The 23,003-nt window shown below is 60.5% G+C and overlaps 2 protein-coding genes across 5 annotated transcripts; one reads left to right on the top strand and one right to left on the bottom strand.

The window, feature by feature from the left end:
* Nucleotides 1–2,833: 2,833 nt before the first annotated feature.
* PSD (pleckstrin and Sec7 domain containing) lies at nt 2,834–15,773 on the top strand (the record flags this gene model as incomplete). Of its 2 annotated transcripts, none has more annotated exons than XM_080694968.1 (16): nt 2,834–3,583; nt 3,858–3,960; nt 4,428–4,788; nt 5,522–5,962; nt 7,117–7,311; nt 7,477–7,557; nt 7,753–7,865; nt 8,461–8,519; nt 8,607–8,696; nt 11,960–12,003; nt 13,866–14,056; nt 14,138–14,208; nt 14,319–14,476; nt 14,625–14,769; nt 15,028–15,171; nt 15,543–15,773. In XM_080694968.1, the coding sequence occupies 16 exons, from the start codon at nt 2,930–2,932 to the stop codon at nt 15,771–15,773; spliced, it is 3,081 nt and encodes a 1,026-aa protein (XP_080551094.1). The 2 variants fall into 2 exon arrangements, with proteins under 2 accessions (XP_080551094.1, XP_080551093.1); XM_080694967.1 differs by having other exon boundaries at nt 2,930–3,583; nt 5,501–5,962.
* Nucleotides 15,774–16,569: 796 nt separating this feature from the next.
* NFKB2 (nuclear factor kappa B subunit 2) lies at nt 16,570–22,842 on the bottom strand (the record flags this gene model as incomplete). 3 transcript variants are annotated; one of them, XM_080694601.1, is made up of 22 exons in its annotated part: nt 16,570–16,694; nt 16,772–16,883; nt 17,018–17,190; nt 17,343–17,412; nt 17,546–17,697; nt 17,806–17,908; nt 18,031–18,200; nt 18,330–18,543; nt 18,637–18,751; nt 19,340–19,481; nt 19,565–19,764; nt 19,872–20,016; nt 20,169–20,307; nt 20,381–20,466; nt 20,553–20,657; nt 20,925–21,083; nt 21,168–21,274; nt 21,513–21,664; nt 21,745–21,843; nt 22,351–22,391; nt 22,502–22,580; nt 22,822–22,842. In XM_080694601.1, the coding sequence occupies 22 exons, from the start codon at nt 22,840–22,842 to the stop codon at nt 16,570–16,572; spliced, it is 2,709 nt and encodes a 902-aa protein (XP_080550727.1). The 3 variants fall into 3 exon arrangements, with proteins under 3 accessions (XP_080550727.1, XP_080550728.1, XP_080550729.1); XM_080694602.1 differs by having other exon boundaries at nt 16,570–16,691; XM_080694603.1 differs by lacking the exon at nt 19,872–20,016 and having other exon boundaries at nt 19,565–19,771.
* Nucleotides 22,843–23,003: the final 161 nt, after the last annotated feature.

Here is a 23,003-nt window from a genome sequence, read left to right as displayed (position 1 = left end):
GCTTCCCTTTCACCACGTCTCCTGGTTCTAGTCTCAGGTTCTGCTCTGGGAAGCCCCGGGAGTAGCGCTTTCTTTCATCATCTAAGGCATGGGTGTGGGGGATGTGAAGGGTGTGCGGGCCACTGCCCGCATTCAGGGTTGCGCACCCCTGTGCAACCACTTGAGTTGCCTCTTCAAAACCAAAACTGTCCCATCCGTTCTCTCTCCAAGGAAACATTGGGCGCCCCTGCAAGGTGGGTAGGTCTTTGCTATCATTCCATTTTAAAGATGGGCAAACCGAGGCCCTGGGGAGAAAGTGCTTTGGCCAGGATCAAACGAGACAGGAATAGAGAACTCAGACATCCCGATTTTCCCAGAATCCCTTCCACGACGCTCCTTCACCCCTCAAGGTAGCGAGAAGGAAGAGGCCAGCAGCGAGAAAGGATCAGAAAAGTGTTAAATTGGGTGAGAGGCTTGCTTCCTCTTCCTCCTTAGCTTTCTTAGGGAAGGGGTAGGTGTGAGGACCGACCTCTGCAAAGATAGATCTGTAGGCGCGCACCACCTCCGGGCGCGCGCTTCCTCCCCCTCCCCTCTTTGTTTGCGCCTCTGCGCTTGCGCAGTACGGCGAATCTGGCGCTGTCCCCTTCAGCACCACGCGGAATCCGCGCCACCCCTCCCCGCGGTGAGCCCCGCGCGCCCCCGCCTCGCGCGTCCTCGCTCCCCCTGACCGCCCGAACCGACCCCCTCTTCCTTCCCAGGTCACCACCTGCTCTCCCTGGCCTTTCCAAGAAGAGTAGTTGCCATAGTGATCGTGAGGCGCTTTCTTAAAATAGCCAGACCCCCTTCTACCCTGGCCAAGGGCACCAGGGTTGCCCGTCCCCTGCTTCCTCCAGTCTCGGGGTCAACTCTACTGACCTCTTACCCCTAGGAGGGCAGGACTACGAACTCAGGCGGCCAGGAGTTCTTCCTGAAGTCCGACTTATCCCTCCTTCTGTACCCTGGGTGGGTTGTGAGGATTGGGTCTCCTGGGTCTGAGACTCAGAGCCCTGAAGGGTTCAAGGTGTTCCCTTGATCTCCCTTCCATAGCTGCTCTCTGGGATTTAGGGGGCGGGTCTGGTCTACACCCGCACCGTGCGCTTTGCGAGGCCGCGTGCTCGTGGGGGCGGGAGCGCGTGTGGCATGTAACAGGTCATGTGGCAACCTCCTAGGGACACGCGTGGGGTCTGGAGTGGGACACGCGTGTGCAGCTGGGCCCTGCGTGTGGCTCAGGAAGCAGTGGGCGACAGGGACCTGGACACCAGTGCGGTGGGGCATGTGAGGGTTTGGGGAATAACCAGGGGTTCCCTATGCTCTCCCCCTCGTCTGGGGCGGGTCCTGGGTTGAGAGCCCAGCGGGGACCTAACGACGAGGGGGGTGGCTGGCACCCTCCGGGCTCAGGCCCTGGGAGGGGCGGGGGTGGGGGGATTAGCGCTGCCTGAGCGGAGCGGGGTGGGGGGTGTTGGAGGAGGGACTGCGAGGCGGGCGGGCGGGCCTGGAGCAAGCGGGAGCCGCGCTGCCTTCACAGCTGAGCTGGGCCCAGCCTCTCCTCTGCCTCTCCTCGGTCCCAGCTCCTGACGAGCAGCGGTGAGTAACGAGGTGGCTGGGGTAGGGGCTGCACAGGGGGTGCGCCAGAGGAGGGGGGGGGCTATTGAGCTTCAAGAACCTGCCTGGCAGGGTTGCTGCTCCTGACCTGCCTCAACCCTGCACTGCCACCAGAGGCCCAGTTACCCCTTTATGGTCTCTCTTGGGCTGGGCAAGATCTGTCCTGGGGGGAGGGGAGGAGGCAATGTGGTGCAGTGTTACCCCTGGAGACCCTGTGGCTGGTGAGGGGGAGGGGAGGGCGTGTGTCCTGCCTGAGTATGTGTGTAAAGGTTCATCTGTATTTGTATGTGACTGTGGACAGTCAATCTCTGTGTCTGATACACCTGTATCTCTGTGTGCATTGGAGAATGAAAGACTGTGTGTATATTTGGGTACCTCTTTGTGTGTTCCTGTTTGATGATGATGTGTGTGTAAAACAGGCGTGTGCCTTTCCATTACACGCATATTTGTTATGACTGTGAGAGTGTATGAGGGTGTGTCTTTGAGCAGTATGTGTGTGTGTCTGTGTCTGTATCAGAGGGTGTTGCCTATGAACGTGTTTAACTGTGCCCTGATATATTTGTCCGTGTGTGTGTGTGCAGATATGTATGTGTGTGTACACACACATTTGTATGTGCATCTGAGTATGTGTGGAGAAGAGAATGTATGTGTGGAGAAGAGAATGTCCCCTTCCCATTCATCATCTGTGTATTGGAGGTAGGGGCTTCTGTTCAGGACTCTGTCCACCTCCTTCCTGTGCCTCTCAGCCCTTCATCGTCCCTACATAACCCCTGTCCTTCCTCTCTCCTGGAAGCCATGCATTCTCTCCCTGAGTGGGGGCTCCACATACAAGGGACAGTAGTGGGCTCAGGGCTGAATGGCAGTGATGGCTGGCTCTCCTGATCCAGAGGTTGGGATACCAGCCTCCCCCACACCAAAAGTAGCTCCAAACTGCCACAGGGACCCGGCTCACTTAACTTCTGAACTAGCTTCCTCTTTCCCCCCAAGGTGATGCTTAGGGCTTCCAGGCAGGAGGAGAAGAACCAGGGGCTCACTGGTGGACAATCCTTCTCTCCTCAGGCCTCCACGGAAGTAGCCTCCAGGGGTGGGATCAATGATCCCATATTCCTGGGATAGGCTAGGTTCCTGGGGCTCAGAGGCTCAAGCCAGCTTTCCCCTCCCTGTCTCTGCTACACTAGCTACCTAACTTCCTGGCACTTCACCTCGCTCCCCTTCCTCTCTTGCAGGCCTGTCTGAAGAGCATGCAGCCCCCCCACTCCCCACCTGGCCTTGCCATCCCTGCCCCCCCAGCCTGACCCCCGGCCCCAGCATGGCCCAGGGTGCCATGCGCTTCTGCTCAGAAGGTGACTGTGCCATCTCCCCGCCAAGATGCCCTCGCCGCTGGCTCCCCGAAGGCCCAGTGCCCCAGAGCCCCCCAGCCAGCATGTATGGAAGCACAGGCTCCCTGCTACGGCGAGTGACAGGTCCAGGTCCCAGAGGCCGGGACCTGGGGCGTGTGACAGCACCCTGTACACCTCTGCGTGGCCCCCCTTCTCCCCGTATCGCTTCCTCACCCTGGGCACCCTCTTCACCTACTGGGCAGCCACCACCGGGGGCCCGGAGCTCCGTGGTCATCTTCCGCTTTGTGGAGAAGGCCAGCGTGAGGCCACTCAATGGGCTGCCTGCTCCTGGAGGCTTGAGTCGGAGCTGGGATCTGGGTGGGGTTTCTCCTCCCAGGCCCACCCCAGCCCTTGGGCCTGGCTCCAACCGGAAGTTGCGACTGGAGGCGTCCACATCAGACCCACTCCCAGCTAAAGGAGGCTCTGCCCTTCCTGGTAGCCGGGACCCCTTGCGTGGGCCACCAGTCCCACCACAGGTTGGGGCAGATGGCCTTTACTCCTCTCTCCCCAATGGGCTGGGGGGCCCTCCGGAGCACCTGGCTACACTGTTCCGTGGACCCACTGACACTGGACTCTGGAACCAGGTAGGCAGTCTTTCCTGGACTCTTTGGGGCCTGTAGCCCCAGTGAAGGGGCAAGGCTTGACCACCAGTCAGACTTGGGTCTGCCTGCTGTTCACTCTGAACCATTTAATATCCTAAACCTATCTCTTTTTTACCTTCTGTATTTGTCCCTGTGTCTCTACACCTCTCTCTCTATCCCTGTGTGTTTCTATTTGTTTTTGTCCTGTTTCCTTGTATCCTTGGACATCTGGCTTTGTCCCTGAATGCCTATGTCTGTCTCTCCCTCCTTGGCTCAGGGGGACACCTGGTTCTCCCCCCGGGAAGTCTCCTCTCATGCCCAGAAAATTGCTCGAGCCAAATGGGAATTCTTCTATGGCACCTTGGACCCCCCCAGCTCAGGTGAGGCCTGGGACTGAGGCCAGGGGTGGAGAGAGGGCAGGGCCTTCCCCACAGCAGCTGAAGACTGGCAGGGAAGCTCTCTCAAACCTTCCCCAGTCCTTTCCTGGACTCCTGCGTCCCGGGCCTCCCCAGGCCTTGATCTTCCCATCTGTATCATGACGGGACTGGTCAGGCCTGGGCTGGGCACCTGGAGGGAGCTCAGCCATGGGGGCTGGGGATAGCAGGACCTCAAGCATCATTCTTTGGAGTAGAAAAGAGGGATTCTTCAGGTTCTCAAAGTTGTTTGACAAGAGCTTGGTGTGAAAGAAACACAACCAGCACCAAAATGAGCAAAGTCTGTGGTAGGAGGAATGGCGGCTAGGCAGTGAAAGGAATTCCTGCCAATATGAGGCTGTGGGGGACTGCAGAACAGCGTCAGGACGGGCTGACACGGACCACCCCTCACTCGGCGCTTCTGCACACCACAGGTGCTAAGCCCCCAGAGCAGGCCTCCCTGTCCCCACCTGGGGCGGGCTCAGGGCAGAGCTCTGGGGTGGCTGTGGGGCGAGCTGCTAAGTACTCGGAGACAGACCTGGACACGGTGCCCCTGAGGTGCTACCGCGAGACTGACATCGATGAGGTGCTGGCTGAGCGGGAGGAGGTGGACTCAGCCATCGAGAGTCAGCCCAGCTCTGAGGGCCCACCCGGCACTTCCCGTGCCCCTGCCCCCCGGCCCAGCCCATGCCCTGGCCCTCGCTCCAGCCTGGGCAGTGGTAATGAGGATGAGGACGAGGCTGGCGGGGAAGAGGATGTGGATGATGAGGTGTTTGAAGCCTCAGAAGGGGTCCGGTGAGTGGGAAACTGGGGAGAGAAGTGGCTTGCTCCTCCCCGCTGGGCCAGAGGCAGAGCTGAGTCAGAGGGACTGGCATAAAGAGAGAAGAGCAGTAAGGGGCAGGATGCCACAGGCGGTGTCTGATAGGACATATGGTGGGCAAGGGATTCAAGGAGGAGGCCTGCAGCCCCGCAGATCACTAGGGAAATGACCAAGAACCCAGGAGGGTCAAGGGAGGCCAGACAGAGAAGACAAGGGGTTGGTTCTGGAGGGTCCCGGGCAAGATGAGAGGCCAGAAGTCAGAAGCCAACCTGGGGACATGGATGCCCAGCTGGGGCCTAGGTCCTGGCAGGAGAGTGAAGAGTGTGGGGCCTTTCCTTTCTGTCTCACACCCCACGGCAGCTTGGAGCCTCATCTTCTAAGAGGTTGCCAGAAATAGAAAATGGGATGGCAGGAGGGAATCGGATCAGGGAAAGGAGGAGAAAGGGAGATTAGCAGAGAGAGGGGAGAGGGCAGGAGCCAGGGAGGGACTGGCTGCTGGGCTGGGTGGGGCTGAGTGAGCAGAGTACTGAATCTCCAGGGCCCTCTACCCGGGAGGCTCTTTTTTTTTTTTTTTTTTTTTTTTTTAGGGGGTGTGAGCCTGTGAAAAAGGGGATGATAATCCCCATAACAGAGTCAGTGTGAGTTCAACGAAATCCTTCCCAGACCTGTGCTCTGTCCCCTGACTAGACATTCTCCCTGCCCTTGCAGGCCAGGGAGCCGGACACCTCACACTGGCCCGCTCAAGTCTCCTGTGCCCTATCTTCCTGGGATCAGCCCCTCGGCCGATGGGCCTGACTCTTTCAGTTGTGTGTTTGAAGCCATCCTGGAGTCACACCGTGCCAAGGGCACCTCCTACACCAGCCTCGCGTCCCTGGAGGCCCTGGCCTCACCTGGCCCAACCCAGAGCCCCTTTTTCACCTTTGAGCTGCCTCCCCAGCCCCCTGCCCCTCGGCCTGACCCACCTGCTTCTGCCCCGCTTGCCCCTCTTGAGCCGGATTCTGGTACCAGCTCTGCTGCTGAAGGCCCTTGGACACAGAGAGGGGAAGAGGAGGGGGCAGAGGCCAGAGCCAAGCTGGCCCCAGGGAGGGAGCCCCCTAGTCCCTGCCACTCGGAGGACAGCCTTGGTCTGGGGGCAGCACCCCTTGGCAGGTGAGTAATTCCCTTAGTTTTGCAGTCCCAGGTCTCCAGCTCCCCAGGACGAGATGATTTAAGGGACAGATCCTGAGTATGAGGATGTAGTTTATAGGTGGTTAGCAGATGTTTCTTTTCCAATTTGGAGGACTATTTCCATTGGCCCCTCCTAACTGCCCCCACCCTGGGCTCAGGCCCAGTAATTGAAGAAACCATGATTCAGGATTGAAGAATCCCCAGAGAACATCCTCTTTCTCTCCTGGAAGGCCTTTTCTTTCCCAGGAGGAGTCTCTCACCCCCACCCATTCTGGAGGCTGCTCCAAAGACTCAGCCAATAGCTCTGCCCATTACCTCCCTCCCATGTCCCCCACCTGCCCAACTGGGCATCTCTCACCCATCTCCAGGAAAGTTCTTTCACAGCCTAACCTTTCTGCTCTCCCCTCTGCCAGATACCCTCTCAGTTATGGGTGCCATGGCAACAGGAGGGGGTGGCCAGGGAGACAGGGTTGCCTAGCAACCAGGAGTTTCCGGCCTCTGTCTCTGGGGTGACAGGTGGCTTTGTGAGTAGAGCAGCTGGGGTGGTGAGGGAGGGGGGGAAGAGAAAGGGCATGAGGGGGTACACCCTGACCCCCAGTGCCCCTAGCAAGAGCCTGCTTCTTTGTGGGTAGAATGGAGGCACCAAGAGGAGGCTCCTCCCCCTAAAAGATGAGGAGGAAAGACTTGGAAACAAGGGTATCCCTACTTCCCTTAGATTTTTGCCTGACCCACCTCTGTTTCTCCCTGGCAGCTCAGCCATCCTACCTTTGTCCATATTCTCAGAAACAGAGGACTATGTTCTAAGGAGGGCCAGTGTGGGATGGAGAGTCTATTCTTAATAGTAAACTTAGGTCCCTGAGAGCTTTGGGGAAACAGGCAGAACTCACATAGCAGGAAGGAGGATGAGGGTCAGATGTGAGGCAGGACTTCCACAGAGAGGTGGTAATGATGGAGTAGTCTGATGGAGAAAACCTATCCAATCTACCTCTCGGAGGAAAAAAGAAAGAAAGAAAGAAAAATGCCTTTCCCATGTCTTCCTCTTCCTGTCTCCATTTTCTGGGTTTGGAGGCAGAGGGAAGGCCTGCATGACCCCAAGGGCTCTGCCACAAACCTGGTCTGCTGTTCTACCCTGGCAGTGAACCACCCCTGAGCCAACTGGTGTCCGACTCAGACTCAGAGCTGGACAGCACAGAGCGGCTGGCCCTGGGAAGCACAGATACCTTGTCCAATGGGCAGAAAGCGGATCTGGAGGCTGCTCAGCGCCTCGCCAAGAGGCTGTACCGACTAGACGGCTTCAGGAAGGCTGATGTGGCCCGGCACCTGGGCAAGAAGTAAAGCCACTGGGCCTGGCCTGAGGATGGGGTGGAGGGAATGCATCCTGGGGCAGCGCCTGCACATCCTCCTCTCCATCTAGTGCCCTAGGTCTCTAGGTAACCCCCAACCAGCCCCTTGATACCTCCCTTCAGACCCCACCTGTCTCTCTGCCCTGCCCACAGCAATGACTTCAGCAAACTGGTGGCCGGCGAGTATCTCAAGTTCTTTGTCTTCACTGGCATGACTCTGGACCAAGCTCTCAGGTGGGTGCTGAGCCCTCGGCGCAGTCCCCACCTCCGGGCCTGGTATGCAGTGCCCGGCCGTTCCTCCTCTGAGCCCTCTAAGCTGTCCTGACATCACCCTTCCCAAGCTGGCTGGGCATGACCAAAGGCCAGGGCTGCCTGGTAAGGGGCACTTGGGTATGGATGACAGCCTCCATTTCCCCCATCCATCCCCAGGGTGTTTCTGAAGGAGCTGGCCTTAATGGGGGAGACCCAGGAACGGGAACGTGTGCTGGCCCACTTCTCCCAGCGGTACTTCCAGTGCAATCCAGAAGCCCTGTCCTCGGAGGGTGAGGAAACTGAGGGTGGGGCTGCCCTAGCCGGCCACTCAGGGAGAAGGGCTGGGCATTACTGCACGTGTGTGTACGTGTGTGTGCACATGAGAGAAAATGGATGGAGAGAATGGACGCACATGTTTGTAGGCATGTGAAAGTGTATGTGCACAGGCAGTGCTGGCACAGCTGCGTGTGTGTGGAGCTGTGCATTTGGGCAGGCATGGTGCAGAGTCAGGAGTGAGCCGTGAAGAGGCAGTGGCAGGTGTACTGTGCGCAGTTGACATACGTGTGTGGGGCAGTGCCTGGCTGGAGTGGGATGTGTGCTGGTCTGCATTACTGCCTGTAGGGTGGACTTGCATATGAGTGTTGGGGGCAAGCAGGGGCAGCCACCAGCATCTTAGGGACCTGAGAAGAGGGGAAGGTCCTCACTGAGGGCGCTGTTGGAAGAGGAGTCACAGAAAGGGCTCATTACCAGGGTTCCCATTTAGGAAGTTGTGCTTATGTGCCAAAGGAGCTCCTGAAAAGGAGTGGGGATGAACTGGAAACTTAGGGACACTAGCTATAAGAGTCCCTGGGAGGTGGCCAAGGCTGACCCTCGGTTCTCCCCTAGACGGTGCCCACACGCTGACCTGCGCCCTCATGCTACTCAACACTGATCTCCACGGCCACGTGAGTGGGGAGCTGGAGGGTGGGAACATGAAGACACGCCCCTGTCCTGAGACTTCAGGGCTCACGGGGCTCTTTTTCCTCCCCTAGAACATTGGAAAGCGCATGACCTGCGGGGACTTCATCGGGAACCTAGAGGGCCTCAACGACGGCGGCGACTTCCCCAGGGAGCTGCTCAAGGTGGGGGGCGGGGCGGGGCGGGTAGACAGTGCTGGAGGGAAGGCCAAATCTGCACCAGCAGGAGGAGAGGGGTGGGGCTCGCTGGCCCCCTGCTCCTGCTGGGGAGCCTGGGTTCCCGTGACTCAGCCTGGGCACCGCCCCCTCGCCCAGCCCCCACACGCAGCTCTCCTGGAACATGCGCACACTCTGCAATCGGGCTGTGCGCGGGGGAGGGGAGCTGGCTGGGGAAACGTGAGCAGGCGGCCCTGGACTCTGCATTTGCCTTCATCGGTCAGTTCCTCCGGTGTGCACTGAGGGCGGAAGGCAGAGGTGGGACACAAGCACGCCGCTCCCACCCTAGTGTGTACAGCTATAAAGACCTTCCCGGTACCTCTGGGAGGTAGCCTGGCCTGAGGCCTACAAAGGCTTTTCCAAGGCCTTGCAGCCAGGGCGCCAAGGGCGACTGGAGACTGCCTGGGCGCCGGGAAGGGCACTTGTGCGGTGTCAGGAAGACAGGCTGTGCTGCCCGCAGAAGGGGTGTCCCAGGCCAGCGGGTTCACTCCACTTCCTGATGGGGTGGTGTTTTATCCTGGGAGCCTTGGACTCACTTGAAGCAATCCCCTGGGTGGAACAAAGGGGATCTCTGGGCTACTACATACATGTGACTGCGCTGGACGTGTCCTAGGATGTGTTTGCGCTGGGGATGTGCTGGGCTTCTAAGTTTGGGGACGTATGAGAATGGGGACGCCCACCGTGAGTTGAGGAGTCAGTGAGTTGGGGTGTATGCTTGGGCCGAGCTGTGTATGTGTGGCAGGGTGTATTTGAATCAAGGGGTTTGTATGACTTAGGGTGTTTGTCTTCGGGTGTAGGCGGGGTGTTTACATGTGCTGAGGTGTTCACTTGCAATTGGCTGTCTGGTTTGTGACATATGTCCAAGAGTAGGGGGTGTATGTTTGTAAGTTAAATATGGTAAATCTTGAGGTATACGTCTGAATTTGTGAGGTCTGTGAGTTGGGGTGAATGTGAATTGGTGCGTTTGAACTGGGGTGTGCAGACACGAGGCCTACATAGATGGGCTTTTGGGGTACCTGCAGGTGAACGGAAGGGGCCGGAGGGGGGGTATTTCTGGCTGCCTTCGTGCCCGCCCCTCCAGGCTCCGCGAAATGGGCTCGGGGACGTCCAAGCTCTCCCCTCCCCGCCACCTCCATCCCTGACAGCGGGAGGGGGTGGCAGACTCCCAGCAGCCCGCCCCCACCACGGGCTGGCGCCGCGGGAGCTCGGCCGGGGTCCGGGCCCCCCACGCACGCGCCCCCGCCGCTCCCGGCTCTCCCGCCGCGGCGCGGGCCGGCTCTGGTCCCGGCGCCTCCATTTTGCGCCGTCCCCGCCCCCGGCCCGCGCCTCCCCCCTCCTCCCCTCCCCCTCCCCTCCCTCCTCCCTCCTCCCCCCTCCCTCCGCGCCCCCTCCCTCCCGCCCTGCGGAGCCCAGGCGCGGCGCTCGTGCGTCGTGGGGCCGCGGCTCGGCCGCGGCCGTGCTGTCGGGGAGCGCGGGGCGGGCGGGGGCATGGCCGGGGGCCGCGCGCCGGCCGCGCCAGCATGATCGGCGTCAACAGCATCCACAGCAGCGCCGGGCGGCTGCGCTCGCGCTCGCTGTGCTCGGTGCGCTACGGGCGCAGCCACCGCGGCGCGGAGACCCTGTGCTACGGCTGGCCGCAGCGCTCCCGAAGTCTCAAGCCCGTGCTCTACACGGACCTGGTGGTCAGCCGCCTGCAGAGCCGCAAGAAGAAGAAGGCGGTGAGGGCGTGGGGCCGCGGCCCCCGCCGGCCCGGCCGAGGGGCGGCGTGAGGGAGGTGCCGCGCGCCGCTGCCGGGGCATCGACGGGCGGAGGGGGTGCGGAACGCCTGGGCAGCCAGAGGTGGGCAGGACTCGGGCGGGGGCAAGTCGGGCCTCTCACACCGGAGAGACTCTGGGCACCAAGAGGGCTTTCTAGATGAGAGCCCGGTGGGGCTCACCGGGGGCTGCCGGACCTTCGATGGAAGGTGTGGCCGCGGGGTATCTGGAGCCCGGGCAGGGCATGGACTGAAGGCTGGAGACGAGGGCTGCAGGTTGGCTCTTGGTGTCCACCTCAGCCGCCTGGGGGGACTGAGGGCTCAAGGTCTGGGCCCGGTGTGTGCGGGGAGGGCAATGTGTTGATTAGCCTGGGGTGTTCTGTGGGCTGCAGGCCTGGGATGCCTGGGCAGCGAGAGTCAGAGACTGTGGCGTGTCGTGGGGGTGCAGTGGGGGGCTGTGTCCCGTCACGGGGAAGGCGCCGACGTCACCACTGCACCCAGCTCACACGCAGGCAGCATCACACGCCACACAGCCAAACACGCACATGCCGGGGACACACCCACTCACACAGGCTGGCGGAAGCACCCCCACAGTTGGAGGCGCTGGCATGCATGGACTCATATTCCAGGCCACTCCTGAGAACAGGGGTCCCCTCTGTCACTCCTGGAAGCCGTCCTCCCCAGGGCCCGCAGATGTCCCCAGGCCAGCTGCACGGAGGGGAAGTGACTGGTTTGGTAGCTGAGCCTTTGGGCTGGATAGGATGTAGAAACTAAAACAACTGCTTCAGACTAGTTTTGCTCCTCACCAACTGAAGTGTGCAGAGGGGCGCGGCAGGACCCCCGGCATTTGGCTTGATCAGGCTGTCTGGGTTGGGCAAAGACCTCAGCCTGGCCTGGGGTTTTATCTTAAGAGCGTTTTATCTTAGCCAAGAATGGAGCTGGGGGGGGGGGCGGGAGCTCCCTCTCGAGGGGGGTCTCAGTTTCCCCATATGCTATGTGTGGGTTTATCCTGTGGAAATAGGCCAGAACACATGGCTGGGGGAAGCAGGGTTTCTAGGGCTGCTTTTTCCTCTTCCCTTTAGGGCTGTGCTTCTCCCACTAGGCTCTGGGCAGGAGAGCCCCTTAATAACAACAGTGTAGATAATAATAGCTACCATTTATTGTGCCTCAGCCATGTGCCAGGATTCCCTGTGCTCACCGCTTGCCCCCACATGTTGCTATGATTTTTCCTCCCCATGGATACCTGCCCAAGTCATGCAGCCAAAGCGGTAGAGCTGGGCATGGTTCTTGGTACCGTATTCCAGAGCCTGTGCTCATGGTTGGTGTATACTGTTGCTCTGTTCCACCTGGTTCTGTCTTCTCCCCCGAGTTGGGAGGAAGAGCTCTGAGCCCTGACCCTGGGGTACATAGTACACCTCTGCCCAGGACTGACCCAGACTCCCTGATTTGTTCTCCCCAGGCCTTGTACAGCTCCATCAAGAATGAAAAGTTGCAGTGGGCCATGTGAGTCCTGGGGCGCAGGGGATTTGGGATGGGGCAGGGAAGGGGCTGTGGGTGCAGGCCAGGAGGGTGCGAGGTGGTGAGGCTGCCTTACTTCCTTCTTTGGAGAAGCCTGCCTGGACTTGGGGTCTGTCTTTTCTCTCGCTGGGTTGTTTATGACAAGCTGGGTTGAGGCAGGAGGTGTGTTGAGACATAAAAGGGAGGTCCCCTGGCAGCCCCGCGAGAAAGCAGATGTCTCTGAAGTGTAGCCTTAACCATAGCACAAAAGGCACCCCTCAGGTCCTAGGAAGCCCAGATGTCACAGAACAGTAGCCATGTTGTCTCTTCTTGGTAGCCCCAAGCAGAAACAGAGACTCAAGAGTCAGTCTCAGAAGAGCCCAGTGTGAGCCAGAAGGTTCAGTTTTGGCCTTGGGGCCCCAGACTGAGGGCAGAGCCCTCACCTAACCAACAGTTGGTTGCTTGAATATCTTGTATATGCTGTGGTCTACTGAGAGTCCCAGCACTGGGAGGGCCTCAGAGGAGGCAGAGCTCAGGGTTAGGGTGCAGGGGAATCAGGAAAGTTTTTTTTTTTTTTTTTTTTTTTTTTTTAGTATTGGGGATTGAACCCAGAGCATTTTACCTCTGAGCTAAACTTCCAGTCTTTTTTTTTTTCGGTGGTACTGGGGTTCCTGGAAGCCCTTCTACCTCTGGGCTACGCTCCCAGACCTATTTTATACTTTTTTATTTGGAAACAGGGTCTCTTAAGCCAGCGTGGCTGGCTTTGAACCTGGGCAATCCTCCTGTTTCCGCCTCCCAAGGGCGGGGATTACAAGCATGCGCCACCATGCCCGGCAATTCCAGTCTTATTTTTTACCCCCCCCCCCCCCGCCCCGTGGTCCTGGGGATTGAACCCAGGATGGGCATTCTACCTCCAACCTACACCTCCAGTCCAATTTTTATTCTTTATTTGGAAACAGGGTCTCACTAAGTCACAGAGGGCTTAAGGAGCTGAGGCCAGCCTAGAACCTGCAGTCCTCCTGTCTCAGGCTGGGGATTATAAGCGAGTGCCACCACGCCTGGCTTGGTATTCTTTATTTTTGAAGCAGGGTCTCACTAGGTTGCAGAAGGCCTCACTAAGTGGCTGAGGCTGGCCACGAACCTACAACCCTCCTGTCTCAGCCTCCCCAGTACTGGGATGACCTGCATGTGCTACCATGCCTGGCTAGGGAAGGCTTTTTTGAGGACCTGGACCTAGGCTTCCCTGAGGGAGAGCATCTGGGGAGAGAAAAGGGGAAGTTGGCATTTGGGAGGCAAAGGTGTGGCTGAAATGAGCGGAGTGGGGAGGTGAGGAGGCGCTGGCCGGAATGGACAGTGGAGAGTGTGGGGAGACGGAGAGTAGGTTCCATGTGGGAGGTGATAGGGAGCAACATTTTGAACGAGGGAGTGACAAGATAGAATCTGATGATTTCTTTTTTAAATCTGATAGATGCTGCAGACCACCAGTGTTCTTTTGGGGTAGGGGGGCTAGGAAGCCATCTCTTCTTCTGCTACCATTTAACCAACAAACTATGAGCAGAAGCTCGTAGTTTGAGTTAGGTGTGGCTGAGACAGAGCTGAGTCAGATGTGTCCGTAGAGAAAGGTGTGAAGGCTGGGGGTGTGTGCGGAGCGGCAAGGATGGGGATGTTACGCAGGAGGGGGGAGGCAGCTGCAGCCCCAGGCTGGGAGGCCTGCTGCATAGGGGAAACCCATGGCAAGAGCTTCAGGTTGAGGGGTCCCGGGGCTCCACAAAGGCTGGAGCTTTCCAGTGGGGCAGGCGGGAGGGCAGAGCCAGGGCCGAGGGGGTGTGGCTCCAGGACCAGCCCTTCTGAGGAGATCACACCTGCAGAGGCGAGGAGGAGCTGAGGCGCTCTCTGTCTGAGTTGGCCGACCCCAACCCCAAGGTCATCAAGAGGGTCAGCGGGGGCAGTGGCAGCGGCTCCAGCCCTTTCCTGGACCTGACTCCCGAGCCTGGGGCTGCCGTCTACAAGCACGGGGCCCTGGTGCGAAAGGTGCACGCAGACCCTGACTGCAGGAAGAGTACGTGGCCTGGAGGGGGGCTCGGGGGATGGATGGGGCGGGCTGTCCTAGGCCCCTCTGACCTGCCTTCCTTCCCCTTAGCACCTCGGGGCAAGCGGGGCTGGAAGAGCTTCCACGGGATCCTCAAGGGCATGATTCTCTACCTGCAGAAGGTGCGGGCCAGGCCAAGGGGTGGGGGCCCTGCTGGCTTGGGAGGGGTGAGTGGGTGGCTTGGCAGAGCCAGGCTGGGACTGGGGCCAGGACAAGATTGGCATCCCTGCAGGAGGAGTACCAGCCTGGGAAGGCTCTCTCAGAGGCAGAGCTCAAGAATGCCATCAGTATCCACCACGCCCTCGCCACCCGCGCCAGCGACTACAGCAAGAGGCCCCATGTCTTCTACCTGCGCACGGCTGACTGGCGGGTCTTCCTCTTCCAGGCTCCGTGAGTGCCTTCTCCTGCCCAGCCAGGACCCCGGCTCCCCACCTCCCATCTTTCCCTGGGTTGCCTCATTCCTCCTCAGGCCACGCCATGAGCCAGGATGGCATCCCTGGCCCCAGATCATCTCCAAGGGGCTATGCCCTCTCCCCAGGAGCCTGGAGCAGATGCAGTCCTGGATCACGCGCATCAATGTGGTGGCCGCCATGTTCTCTGCGCCCCCCTTTCCTGCTGCTGTTAGTTCCCAGAAGAAGTTCAGCCGCCCTCTGCTGCCCAGCGCTGCCACCCGCCTCTCCCAGGTAGCCAGAGCTCACTGGGTCTAGTGCCGGGGATGGAGTGGGGCAAACCCAGGCTGAGAGCGGATGAGTAGGTAGTGTGCACGGCTTCCTTGCACTGGCCATGGTCAGGTCCTTGCCCTGAGGTCCAGCCCCTGTGCTGCTTGCTGAGCCAGGAACCCACACAGGGTGCTTTTCTTGTCAAGAGGGGCACCTTGTTAAAATCTGCACAAAGGCACCGTACAGACCAGAGTGACCCTGACTCTGCCCCCGCCCTGCTAGGAGGAGCAGGTGCGGACCCATGAGGCCAAGCTGAAGGCCATGGCGAGCGAGTTGCGGGAACACCGAGCCACCCAGCCGGGCAAGAAGGCCCGTGGCAAGGAGGCTGAGGAACAGCGGCAGAAGGAGGCCTACCTGGAGTTTGAGGTGCGCTTCTCTGCCTGGCACCTCTATATCCCACACAAACTCAGGCCAGGGATATGGGCGTGGGTTCTAGGGGTGACTTGGGCGGGTCCCTTGTCTCCTGCGCCTTAGTTTTCTCTTGGGAACAGGCTCACTCCATACCCACTAGGTCAGGAAGTGACGGGTCTGTCAAGCACTCCACTTGCCTGGCTCTTGTAAAGGCTAGCTGTTACCTCAGATAGCCCTGAGAGCCCAGGACGTTCAGCCAGCCCGCTGGGGAACACCCCGCCACTCGGGGGCTCTGGAGGTGGGCAGGACAGCCTCCTCCTGTCCGCAGCTGGTGGGAGGGGTCTGGCGAGGCGAGCAGGCGCTCAGGCTCCTGGCTTTCTCCTCAGAAATCTCGCTATGGCACCTATGCAGCGCTGCTTCGGCTCAAGCTGAAGGCGGCCAGTGAAGAGCTGGACGCCGTGGAGGCAGCGCTGGCCCAAGCCGGGAGCACGGAGGATGGACTCCCCCTGCCTCACTCCAGTCCCTCCCTGCCGCCCCACGCCGCCAGCCATGCCCGGGCCCAGCGTCCAGGCTCAGAGTCCCGGGCCGGGGCAGGCAGTGCCCGGAGGAAGCCCTAAGCAGGGAGCAGGAGTGGGTGGTGGTGCCTGCTGGGCACCTGCATGATGATATGGCCCTGCCTGAGCCCGGGCCGGCCTCGGGCCACCCACGAGGGCCTCCGGGCCAGGGCCCGACCGCGCCGGACGCGGTGTCCGGGGCAGGGCAGGGCAGGCATGGGCCTCGGAGCCCAGGCTAAGGGCCGCTCCAAGACCCCTTTTGTGATAATGTTTTGCACTTTTTCGTACAGAGTGGGTGGGGGCGGGAGGGGCCAGTGCCCCTGAACTTTTGATGCGGTCTTTTTCTGGGGGGTGTTGAGGGGAGGCCTGACAACGGTTCGCTTTCTGCGGAGACCACCCCCATCCTGACACCAGCAATCCCCTCCATTCTGGGGCCTGGCTCAGACAAAGGCCAGGAGTTGGGGCTGAGCTGGTTTCCCCTCCTTCTCCCTAAGGGCTCACCTCTCTGCAGAGGTGGAGGAAGGGCATCTATGTTGAGGCCCCATCCACAGACAGGGTGGCATGGCCTGCTTTCCCTCCCTCAGTGGGCCCTGCCCTTTGTACAGCCTCCACCCATTAAAACTGCTATGAATTGCTGGCTTGAGTCTCTTTTCTTGCTGGCTTGGAGTCAGGATAGGAAGCTGGTTCCAGAAATAAGAGTCACATGTGAGCTGCCATAATGTGGGAAGGGTCCCCCTTCCCTTCCAGAGAATCCTTTATTTGCCCCAGCTGCAGTGTGGGCATGGGTGTTAAATAAGATTTGATAGGTGGGATGCTGTACAGAGGAGTCCAGGAAGACGGCTGGAGAGTGGGTGGCAGGTCAGTGCACCTGAGGCTGTGGGTGCCCATGGCAGAGCCCTCCGGGGGGCTCAGGGGGCAGGCCCAGCGTCTCAGCCTCCTGTTCCACTGACTGGCTCCCATAGGCACTGTCTTCCTTCGCCTCTGCTGGAGGGACAGGGGAGAGTCAAGGCCGCGGGCCTCCCACCTCGGGCCCAGCTCCAGCTTCCCGACTGGCCCCTTACCTGTGCTGGGCAGCTTGTCTCGGGGCTCTGGACCTCTCAGCAGCCTCACTCCCTCATCCAGACCCATTGCAGACAGGGCTTCCAGCAGACCTGCCAAGTCCCCACCAGCCAGCTGAGGAGAAGGAAGAGGCAGGAGGTCTGAATGGTGGCTAGGGCATGGGGTCAGCAGCCCTGGGGCCAGGGAAGTGCCTGGGCTTTGAGATGGGGAAGGCGGCTGGGGCTGGCACCGGGCACAGGTCGCCCCACCTTGTAGCTGCGCAGGAGGCTGCCGCTGGGCGAGGCTGTCTTCCGGTATGTGTCCACCAGACTGCGCAGCCCTAGCCGCTCTGCCAGCTCTGCCCAACTACCCTGGGCCTCTGGTCCATCCAGCAGCTGCTCCAGGTTCTGCAGGGCTGCCTCCCCGAGTGACAGCCCTGGCCCTGAGGGGACAGGTGGACAGACATGCCAGTTACTTCAGGAGGTGAGCAGACACACATACCTGGACTTCATCTTCCCCTCACCGCCCTGAGGGGAGGACAAAGGGGGCCTCCTTCAGAGGAGGAGGGCCCTGGGAGTGCCTGTGGGGCCTCACCTGCAGGGCTGGGCGGGGTCAGGGGCGGCTCCATGGCGTTCTGAGCAGCATTTAGCAGCAAGGTTTTCACCTGGGGAGAGAGCGTTGCCTTCTCCCATCCTAGTCCTTAAGCACGGCTATCCTTAAGTCCACACTCTGGGGCCCATCCCCAAACCCAGGGGGTGCCCAGTGCCCTGGAACTTCCAGAGCCAGGCTGGCCTTACCTTGGTGCTGTGAGTGAGGTCGAGAGGCGTGTGGCCCCGGAAGCCGCCTCGGGAGTCCCTCTCAGGTCCCTCGGAGTCCGAGTCGCTCCCAGACGTGGGGGGTGAGGGCAGTGGACACAGGGGCTCCTCATTCTCTGCATGGATGTCAGCACCTGAGAGAGGCAGATAGGCATCAGGGAAAATGGAGGTCTACAGGTGGAGGGACTGGGAGGCACCTCTTTCCTCCCCTGCCCAGCTCATGCCTCTAGGGTGAGACTGACCAGCCTTTAGAAGGAGGCGAGTGAGGGTTGGGGACCCCAGTCCAGCTGCCAGGTGCAGGGGTGTGTTTCCGGCAAAGGTGCGGGCGTTCACGTTGGCGTGGAGCTGTGGAGGTGCAAGGAAGCGCAGAGCCCAGCATGGTCTGATTGGCCAACCTTCCCACGCCCTCTCCATCATTCTCAGTCCCCACAGCTCTGGCTCCACCCGCCCACGCTCCTCCTCCTCACCTTGGTGACCAGGTGGGTGACCAGCCCCAGCTCCTCCATCTCTGTGGCCAGGTGCAGGGCTGTTCGCCCCCCCTGCCGCTCTGCAGCCTCCACTTCAGCGCCACTGTCCACCAGCAGATCCAGGCACTCAGGGCTTCGGGCACGGACGGCCAGGTGTACCGGGTACAGTCCTAGGAAACCCAGGGTGCTCAGTCTGCGGCTGTGGCCCCCTGACCACCCCTGGCGAGTCAGCCTGGACACCTGGTGTCCACTCACCCCACCCTGGCCCCGGGGCTGGAGGAGGGAGGTGAGGAACTTACCCTCAAAGTCAGGCATGTGCAACAGCTGGGGTACAGCGGAAGCCCCACTGCGCAGCAGGGCGTGCAGCAGAGCAGGGGCCCCGGCCCCGGCCCGCAGCGCCAGGTGCAGGGCTGAGTCTCCATGCCGGTCCAACAATGCCGGGTCCGCGCCCACCTGCAGCAGGAAGCTCACCACCCTGGTCTGTCCGGTGATCACCGCCAGATGCAAGGGTGTCTGAGGAGGAAGGCAAGGTGAGCCAGGCCCAGCCAGCTTAGACCCCCCGGCTTTCCAACCCCGCTCCCTTGCCGGTGCGCACCCTTCCCTCACCTGGTGCAGGTGGTTGGTGAGGTTGGCAACACCGAGGTGCTGGGCATGGTACATGACCTGGGCCATCTGCTCGATGACACTGGTCTGCCCGTGGATGATGGCCAGGTGCAGCGGCCTGGGGATCGAGGAGTGAGACTGGTCGTCACTCAGAGCTCCTCTGCCCGCCACACCTCACTGCTTCCTCAGTCTTTGCTGGGGCTTGTTGAGCCCCATGGTCTCCTAGGGCATGGCGGAACCTGGCCTTAATCCTTCCCCCACCTTTTTAGGTAGATGGTTGCTATGGTGTGTGCTTGGTTCAGTTGACAACACTGGTGAGACTAAGTACTTTTTGTGTGTGGTACTGGAGGTGGAACCCAGAGGCTTTCTACCTCCGGGCTATACTCCCAGACCCATTTTCTATTTTATTTGGAAACAGGGTCTCACTAAGTTGCTGAGAGCCTCACTAAGTAGCTGAGGCTGGCTTCGAACCTGTACTATCCTCCTGTCTCAGCCTCCCAAGCGCAGGGATTACAAGCGTGTGCCACCACGCCCGGCAAGACTAGACAAAGTACTTTGAACAAACTAGTAGACAACGAAGCCGGACCTCAGGCCTGGACTACCTGACTCCCGGGTCTGGCTCTTTGCAGAACCCTTTCTTGCTCCCACCCCACCACCCCGGGTCCGGGCGATCCCCACCCCAACCCCGGCGGCTCTCGGCCCCTACGTGTCTCCGTTCTCGTCCTGCGCCGTCAGCAGGTGGCGCTGTCCCGCCAGCAGCGCGCGCGCGTCCGCGGTGACGCCGTAGTCCAGCAGCGCTCGGGCGCTGCGCCGCGTCAGGCTGAAGAGCCGCGCGTTGTACTCCCGGGCTGGGGGCGACAGGGGGCGACGGGGCCGTGGGTGCGGGCCGGCCCCCCGCCGGCGTCCCCCCTGCGCGTTCCGGAGCCCGTACCTTGCTGCAGCGCGTCTGGAGCCTGCGCTTCGCTCTGGGGGGTGCCGGGGTGCTCACCTGGCTGCGCTTTCTCCCCAGCCTCCGCAGGGGGCGCAGAGGCGGCCATCTGCGCCCCGCCCCCGCCCCCCGGGTAGCAGCCCATCGGGGCTGCTCCGGACTGGAAGGGGCTGTAGGCCAAGGAGTAGGGGAGAAAGCCGAGGCTGCCACCTGTGGGTACAGGCGAGGCTGTGGGGAGCCCGCCAGCCAGGGCTTTCCCAGATTTCTTCTCCCACAACTTCTCTTCCCTTTCCTCGCCCTCCAGCGGCACCCCTCACCTCCTCCTCCTCCGCCTCCGGCTCCTCCATAACCCCCGGCCGAGCCCCCCGAGCCTCCATCCATGTGGGAGCCGCCCCCGAAGGGCTGGGAGAAGACCGGCAAGGCCTTCCTCCGCTTCCGCTGCACCTCCTCCTTGTCTGGGGGGTGGAGGGAACCAGATGTGAAACCCCCAGTTCTGGGTCATGCCTGGGGCAGAGGGGGCTTCCCTCTAAGTCCTCAGGCTGGTTCCTAGACACAGGCGCCAGGGCCCTCCAGCCCGGCCCACCGGCCTCCTCCCGCCCAGCTCCACCTTCCACCAGAGGGTAGTAGGTGAACTGCTTGGAGTCAGAGACGTCCCCTCCGCGCTTGCGCTTCAATTGCAGGAACACCGTCACAGGCCGCTCGATCTTCATTTTGTGGTAGGGGGGTGTCCGGAACACAATGGCGTACTGGGGGTGGGCGACGGGCGTCAGTGGGGCCTTCGCTAGTTCAGTTCCCAGCCCTGCCCTGGCCCCTGCGCACCTGTTTATGAACATCTGTGGGAGAGAAGTCCCCAAAGGCCTGCCATCCATTCTCGTCATCCTCATAGAACCGAACCTCAATGTCATCTACAAGAAGCAGCAGGGGCTGCGATGCCGTCGGACTCCCGGCCACTCATCCCGCCCTGCCCGCCCAGCCTGGGCGGCAGCCTCACCTTTCTGCACCTTGTCACAGAGCAGATAAACTTCGTCTCCACCCCGCACAGAGCCTGCTGTCTTGTCCATTCGAGAAATCTTCAGGTTGGAGGCCCCCGGAGACTCTGAGAGGTAGAAACTGGGTTAGCTGAGATGCCGGAGTGCCGTGGCCGCACTGATGGAGCCAGGGGCTTCATGGTCATTTTCTATCTTCAGTAGGTGCATAGATTACTAGTATCCTCGTTGACCAAAGACAGAGGCAACACTCATGGGGGAAATGACTTTCCAAGACCCCTCACGTACATGTGGCAGCATCCTGTCTCTCTGACCTTGGCTGGAGGGTGCCCTCCTCCCATGGCACCCAGGCCTGCACTAGGGGTCAGGACACTCACTGCTGTCATGGATGGGCTGGGAGATAACCGGCTTCAGGGGCAGGGAGAAGGAGCCGTCGCTGGCTCGAAGGAAGGCAGAGAAGCGCAGGCGCACAATACTCAGGTCCATCACCTTCTTTAGCTCCTTGGCCTCCTGTTCCAGCTCCCGCTGCTCAGCCTCTGGGGGACGAGCACGTGTGACCCCCGGCCCTTCCTCTTCCTGGCTGCTTGCAGGAGCACCTCCTGACTCTCCCTGCCCCATACCTGTGAGGCCCTGGGGCCTGGAGCGGAGCCGCTGCCTCTGAAGCTTTTGTATCATAATTTCCATCATGTTCTTCTTGGTCACATGCAAGATACCCAGATTATTAAATCTGGGGAAGAGGAAGAGTCAGAGGCCTTTGCCATGCAGTCCTGTCCTCTGAGGAGGCCTCCCCAGTGCTAGGCTCAGCCCAGCCAGGCCTACGTCCCCCATGAAGCTGTTCTAGTTTAGACTTGGGCCAGCTTAAACCTCTCCCCCTCAGCAGATGCTAAGCACACAGATGTGGGTTGGGGCCTAGGACTGGTTGGCGAGGGACAACCCAGTGGGGGCTAGGGCTAGGGAACACCTACTGGGCAGTCATGTCCTTGGGCCCCACAGACACAGTGCAGACGCCCAGCTCCGAGCACTGTTTGCCCACCAGGCTGTGGGCATGAGCACGAGGCGGGTCACTGTGTGTTACCAGGTCCACCTCGATCTTGGCTGGTCCCTCATAGTTACAGATCTGGGAGGAGAAGATGGCTGTCAGTAATGCCCCTGGACATGCTGACTCCTAGCCCAGCCTCCAGCACCATCGTGGCTCACCTTGACAGTGGGATAGGTTTTCCGGCCCTTCTCACTGGAGGCACCTGGCAGGCCTCCGTGGGAGGGGCCTTCACAGCCATATCGAAATCGGAAGCCTCGCTGAAGGTCCCAAGGCAGAGTGATATTGTGATCAGGAGGGACCATCCCAGGTAGCCACACCCCCATCCACCAGTGACCCCAGCAGCATTCACAAGGCTAATAGTGTCTGTCCTGAACCACAACTACCCACTGTAATCAGCAAACCGTTTTTTATTTTTAATTTAATTAATTTATTTTACGGTGCCAGAGATGGAACCCAGGGGCATTCTACCTCTGAGCTACACCTCCGGCCCTATTTTTGATTCTTTATTTTGAAACAGGGTCTCACTGAGTTGCAAAAGGCCTCATGAAATAGCTGAGGCTGTCTGCAAACCACGATCCTCCTGTCTCGGCCTCCCAAATGCTGGGATCACAAACGTGTACCTCCACACCTGGCTTTCGGCAAACCATTATAATCGTCCAAACTGCTGTGGCCTCACGGGACAGTGGCCCCCGTCCCCCTGGCCACCCAGCTACACTTGTTTCCAAAGCTGAATCCATCCCACACCATGGCTGGTGCTCACTCACCTGCTTAGGCTGTTCCACTATCATCAGGTAAGGGCCATCAGCTGGGGACAGAGGGGCCTTGCTGAGCCAGGATCTCCTAACCCATTGCCCAGGCGAAGGGCACATGCTCTCCCTCCTCCTCCCTCCAAGAGCAGGGCGGGGACTAACTGACCTGTCTCTGGGGCCAGCTCCTTGGGCTCCACCAAGGAGGGACTGAATTTGAAATCGTATTCGGCAATGCCATCCAGAACCTGTGGTGGAGACCCGCCTGGTTGGAGGTGGCCGACTGGGTCACTGCTAGAGCCCCCACCCCCCCAGCTCCAAACCCTCAATAGTCACCGCCTCCTCCCCAGACCCATAGCAGCTTCTTCTGAAGCGTTTGCAGAAGATGGTCTGAGATAATCTGAGAGGGCAGAGGGGCTCCCACAGACAGGCAGACTGGCGGGGGGGGGGGGCACCGGCCGCCTTCAGGGCCAAGGCGGCGTGACTCACTGGGTTGTAGCAACTGTCCATGTCTCTGGGCTAGGCCCGGCTCTGCCTGGCGGCTCCGGCTCCGGGTTCTGCTTCCCAGAGTTTTAGACGCCCGCCTAAGGAGGGGGAGGGAGTGGGAAGGATGGGGGACAGAGCAGGATAGGGGTGGGTGGGAGAGGGGGCTCCAGATTGGGGGAGGGTCG

Source organism: Muscardinus avellanarius (assembly GCF_963383645.1).
Source record: "Muscardinus avellanarius genome assembly, chromosome: 4".
Lineage (NCBI taxonomy): Eukaryota > Metazoa > Chordata > Mammalia > Rodentia > Gliridae > Muscardinus > Muscardinus avellanarius.
The sequence above is the reverse complement of the archived record's forward strand: the minus strand, read 5'-3'. Positions and strand labels throughout refer to the sequence as shown.